The 5,783-nt window shown below is 45.7% G+C and overlaps 1 protein-coding gene across 1 annotated transcript; it reads right to left on the bottom strand.

Moving 5' to 3' along the window:
- Positions 1-2,962: 2,962 nt before the first annotated feature.
- RTP3 (receptor transporter protein 3) lies at positions 2,963-5,498 on the bottom strand. The gene is made up of 2 exons (XM_081245272.1): positions 5,254-5,498; positions 2,963-3,803 (listed from the first exon to the last, which is right to left on the bottom strand). Exons 1-2 carry the CDS (start codon positions 5,406-5,408, stop codon positions 3,104-3,106), a joined length of 855 nt encoding a protein of 284 aa, XP_081101398.1. The 5' UTR covers positions 5,409-5,498; the 3' UTR covers positions 2,963-3,103.
- Positions 5,499-5,783: the final 285 nt, after the last annotated feature.

Consider the following 5,783-nt stretch of genomic DNA (forward strand, 5'->3'; position numbering starts at 1 on the left):
TGGATTTATTTCTAAAAATTAGGAAATTAAATCTAAGCTTTAAAACTTGAAATGATGCCAAACTGCAGTGTTAATAGGCAGCTCAAATATCTCTGCTTAGAGTCTCCAGCTGTTTCATCAAATGAAAAATTGCGATGCTTATGTCATTTTATTGCAGCATAATATAAATTACAGATAAAGCAAATTATAGTTGGGTATTGGGCCTTAGCACCACTCATAATTCTTAGGAAAGAAAGCAGCTAAACACTGGTAGTGGGACCAAAGAAGATATGATGTTAAATAGATGAACTTGCCTTGATTGTAAAATTCACCAGGGAGACAAAGAGGACCCAAGGCTGAGCTTGCACCAGTAGAGCTGTGGCTTTGAGGGAAGGATGGACACTGTCTGGGGTTAGGACTTCAGTCTTTAGTAATCAGCTGCTACACTAACAGTCTAATTTCAGTTGTGACTGGTCAACCCCAGGTAGCTCCTGTAACCCCAGGTACGAGCAATGAAGTAGTCCAAAACAAGATCTGGTTCTCACTTTTTTTTTTTTAAATTCCATCACTGATTTTTTTTAAAATTATTTATTTGTTTATTTATTTAACTGCACCAGGTCTTAGTTGCAGCACGCAGGATCTTCAATCTTCATTGCGGCATGTGGGATCTTTAGTTGCAGGATGCGAACTCTTGGTTGCGGCATGTGGGATCTAGTTCCCTAACCAGGGGTCGAACCTGGGCCGCCTGCATTGTGAGTGCAGAGCCTTAGCCACTGGGCCACCGGGGAAGTCCCTTGTTCTCACTTAGAGCATGTTTATTTTTGTGACTTTCTGAACATATTTTGTTACCTCCTGAAGGGGCCGATAGTCAACATTGGAACTCAGGGAGCCAGGATTGCAAGGCCAGCTCTTTCACAAAGGCACTGTATAATCCTGGGAAAAATCACTTCACTTTGGGTGAGCCTCATTTTCCCCACCTGCAAAAAATAGAGCTGGAGAAGACAGTTTCTAAGGCTGATCCCCACTTTAATATTTTATGATTTGCTTTCTACTAAGAACCCCTTTTTGTATTAATGACCCAGCATGCCTTCCCCACCTCACTGGTCACTCAGCTTCCAGCTATTTATGGGCTGCTGGGGCACCCTCTTTTCTCTTAGATGTTTGTTTCTTAGGCATGTGTTTGTTCTGTCTTGTCCCACTATTACATTTTAAGTTCCTGGAGTTTGCCTAATACAGATATGTAGACTGTGCTCAAACGTTTGAACATGAATAGCAAGTCTGTGAAGAATTTAGCTACACATTTCTGTTGTGTTCCCAATAGTTACCTGTGTGCTGAGTTGTACAAATATTATTTTTGATATTGCCTTGAAAGTGTAAACTTACATCATAAAAAATTGCATTTTCTAGAAATGCAGGTCGAAGGCACTATGAGATATCACCTTACACCCACTGATATGACTATTATATTTAAAAAAACAGGAAATAAGTGTTGGTTAGACTGTGAGGAAATTGGAATCCTTGTGGTGGAACTGTAAAATGGTGCAGTTGCTGTAGAAAACATTATGGAAGTTCCTCAAAAAATTAAAGTAGAATGATCATATGATCTTATAATTCCACTTCTGAGTATATAGCCAAAAGAGTTGCAAGCAGAGTCTCAAAGAGGTATTTGCACACCCATGTTCACAGCAGCACTACTCACAACAGCCAAAAGGTGGAAGCAACCCAAGCGTCTATCAATGGATGACTGGATAAACAAAATGTGGTACATATACACAGTGGAATATTATTCAGCCCCCAAAAGGAAGGAAATCCTGTCACATGCTACAACATGGATGAACCTTGAGGACATTATGCTAAGTGAAATAAGCCAGTTACCAGAAGACGAACACTATATAATTCCACATGTATGAGGTATCTAAAGTAGGCAGGTGCATACAAACAGGAAGAAGAATGATAGTTAGCAGGGCCTGGGGGGAGGGAGAAAAGGGGAGTTGTTGTTTAATGGCTACAGAGTTTCAGTTTTACAAAATGAAAAAGTTCTAGAGACTGTCCCAGCAGGAGCAGCCTGAAGGCTAGGGCTCAGCCAGACCAACCCTGTGCTTTCAGGAACCACTGTCATTGATGAGAGAGGCAGGCAGTTGGAGAAGGAGATAAGGATGAGTGAAAAGGAGCATTTGCTGTAAATGACTACTGCTTTCATTTTAGCTACGTATACAGAAGGATTCCTATTTCTAGATAAAAAAGATGTGAGAATGAGTCTTAAAATTATTCTCATTAATCAGAACAGAAAACTTGTATAGAAAGCAACTTGGTTTCAGAATCCTGGTGAGAATCCATGGACAGACTTCCACCCTTGGCCCTTCAGAACAGGGTCCCCCTGTAACGATGTTTTTGATTTTGCAACCCTGTCAATGAGAAACTGAACACCCACTCCAAATGGGTGTGTATTTATTTATCATATCACTGTACCATTCTACTAATATATTAACCTACATGATAAAACATGTGACAAGAAATAGTTAAGTACAAACAAAAATTAAATGGAGTCGTAAGGATATCTCCCCACCTTGGCGGATGGTCCTGCCTCAGCCCTCAGCTGCGTGTAGCTCCTCGGTGGAGACCACTGCTCTAGAACCCGTCTTTTCAGACTAATGCTTTGGCTGGCAAACGCCTCCACAGATTGACATCAGAAGGTCTGTGCAAAATTGTCTGGGGAGAGGGCCACTGGGTTTCCTAAGATTTCCAAACTGTTCTGTGAGCCATAAACGCCTCAGTCTCAGTTCTCTAGAGAATGAATGAAATTGCAGCATTCTTTTTTTTTAAAATTGAGGTGAAATTTACATTAAATTAACCATCTTAAAATGAACAAATAAATGGCATTTTGTGCATTCACAGTGTCATGCAACCATCACCTCTAAAATATTTTCATCACCCCCCCCAAAGAAACCCATACAGATTAAATAGTTGCTCCCCACTTCCCCTCTCCCCCCAGTCCCTTGGTTGGCAGCCACAAATCTACTTGCCATCTCTAGATTTACCTATTCTGAGTATTTTGCATCAATGGGATTATACAATAGGTGACTGTGTGTCTGAGTTTTTAAACTCAACATCATGCTTTCCAGGCTCAGATAGTGGTTTTTACCGCAATGACAATGATGATGATTAGGATGAGACAGCAGCAGCTCACGCCTAAGCTCCTGGTGTGCTGGGCTGTGTGGGAATAGAAAGTGCAATTGTTGAAGCAGTTCTGGTCTCTTCTCTCTGCCTGGACGTTGATGTTTGCTCTCGGGCTCCAGGAAGTGGGGAGGCTTTCAGCTAGTGTGGTCTCAGGAAACGACTGTCTGGGTAATACCTTCTTTTTCTTCACTGCATCCCCTCCAGTGCTACCCCTCGTGGGAGAAGGTATTTCGGTGGTAATCCCGAGGATGGGTGAGCTTATTGTGGGAGGTAATGGGGATATTGGTGACCACATGGCCAGACCGAACTCACTCTGCACACAGAAGCCCTGCAGACATGCCTCGCAATTGTCACTGTCATGTGGCCCTTCAAGAGAGATTTCCTTGATCATAGGAATCTCCACCAACGTAAATCCTTCTCTATAGCATTTCTTCAGAATTCGCAACACCAGGTTGTTCAGGATCCTTGAGATGTTCTCTTCTGTGAACTTGGGAACCTCAAACGAAGGCTGGGAGCACTTCTGACATCTCTGGGCAAAGACCCTCATCTTCACCTGGCCCCTGGATTCCCCCTCACTCCAGTGCATGTGGAAAAGGACCTGAACTTGGGCAGAGGCCCAACTTCGAGAGCATGAGGAGCACTGGAACCTGTGGAGAAAGAAGACAAGACCCTCAGCTTGGCCCAGTATGGCCCAGTTGTGGGCTGTGCCACAGGGACACACAGAAACATGATTTGATCTGGGTCATGGATTAGTGGGGAAGAAATCCTGAGCCCCTTGGTCCTATCTCCACTGTGCCACCCGCATGCTCTGTGACCCACAGCTGTGTCTGCCATGAAAACAGCAAATCACAAGCCATCAGAGCTGGAAGGAATCTTGGGCAAATTCGAAGTCCGGTGTGATCATTTTAGAGATGAGGCACACGCTGGGAACTTGTCACACCCAGAGACCCAGTGAGTGGAAGAGGCAGGACTGGAACTCCAGTCTCTTGACCCCAAATCAAGGCTTCTTCAAATGTAGATTTAAATGGGTCAAAGGCTACAAGTGCAACAGCCCCAAGAACCCTGAACTGAAATCCAAAAATAGATACAAGTGGGTGTGGATAAGTGCTATAGGCTGAATGTTTGTGTCCCCCCTGCAAATTCCCATGTTGGGATCCTAACATTGAAGGTGATGGTGTTAGAAAGTGGAGCCTTGGGGAGGTGATTAGGTTGTGAGGGTGGAGCCCTTGGCTATTATATAGTGCCCTTATAATAGCGACCCCACCGAGCGCCCTGGCTCCTTCTGCCATGTGAGGACACAATGAGAAGCCTGTGGCTCAGAAGAGCAGCTGGCACCTTGATCTTGGACTTCCAGCCTCCAGAACTGGGAAAAATGAGCTGAGACTCTCCTCCCATGCTCTTGGCCTGGGAAAACCATGCGCCACCAGGAGAAGAGAGCTCTGCTTCCTCTGCCCAGACCCTCTCCTGGCGAGGGGTCGCTGGGCAGGCAATGAGCATGGCCCCAGTCCCGGGATAGAGTCCCAGCCTCCCACCCCCAATCCTTGGGGCTCTGCTTTCCCAACTGGAAAAGAGAGGGTGAGACTTTGGATGACTTCTGAGGGTCCTATTTTAAAAAGACTCCATCAGCTTGGAGTAGAGAGGGGTAAGGTTGCTGAGTGTTGCTCAGCTCTCCCTATCCTCCGCCCCCTCCCTGACAGTTCTCCTCAGCACACAGGGCCTCTCCCCACGGACTCTGTGTTGGACCCTAGGTCTCCCAATGCAGGGAGCATGAACCCTGGGTCCTGCTCATCCAACTCTCCTGTGGTTGAGGGAAATAGCCTCCATTCCTCCTCTTCTCCTTTCCTCACTGCTTCTCACCCTTACCCCTTGCAGCCTGTTTTCTCTGTGTCTGGGCATTAGCCCAGTCCTGCTATTGTTTTGGGGTTCAGTGTAAAAAGGAAAAATTTTTAATGAAGTCAAAACGTCTTGGATCAAGGGCACCTTGCTTCTTGTAATCTTCAATTTACAAGCATGAGCAGAACAAGACATGTAACGAGTGTACACCGTAAGAAATAAGCAAGATTTTTCTGGAATATTGCTATCGCATTCCCTACTCACCTGGCAAAGGTCCACTGCTGGTATTGTGCCCACCCTGGCTTCAGGATGTTAGGAAGAAGGCTTTTGTCTAGTGTCAGTTTCCATGTGTGCCATGGTTTCACCTCCCGGATTAATTCCTGGAACACCTGCTTCCACACCTTCATGTCCTGACGCATTGCTGCTGTCCCCGTGAGCTGGGTGCAACAGTCTCCCGGGCTCTGACGGATCTGGAGCAGGACATGAGGTTTCCCACTTTAGAGAACAAGGGTTCAGACCCACTCTCCCTTTATGTCCCTGGACTGGGCTCGTGGACCAGGTCTTTGCCCCAAGGACAAAGGTCAGTTGATGCTGGCTCCAAGTTCCGAGAACAGCACTAGGCTCCACAGGGAGTTTCGAAAGACACGGAATGCATGGCTTCATCCAGTAAAATATTACCAAAGGAGGGCCCTGGACTCCGTGTCAGGACGGGTGGATCTCAGCCTGGCTCTGCTATTTGCCCACCTTTAACTGGGAACACACCTTTTTACCTCCGAAGCACTATAGATGGTGGA

This window comes from Mesoplodon bidens, assembly GCF_964165515.1.
Source record: "Mesoplodon bidens genome assembly, chromosome: 10".
NCBI lineage: Eukaryota > Metazoa > Chordata > Mammalia > Artiodactyla > Ziphiidae > Mesoplodon > Mesoplodon bidens.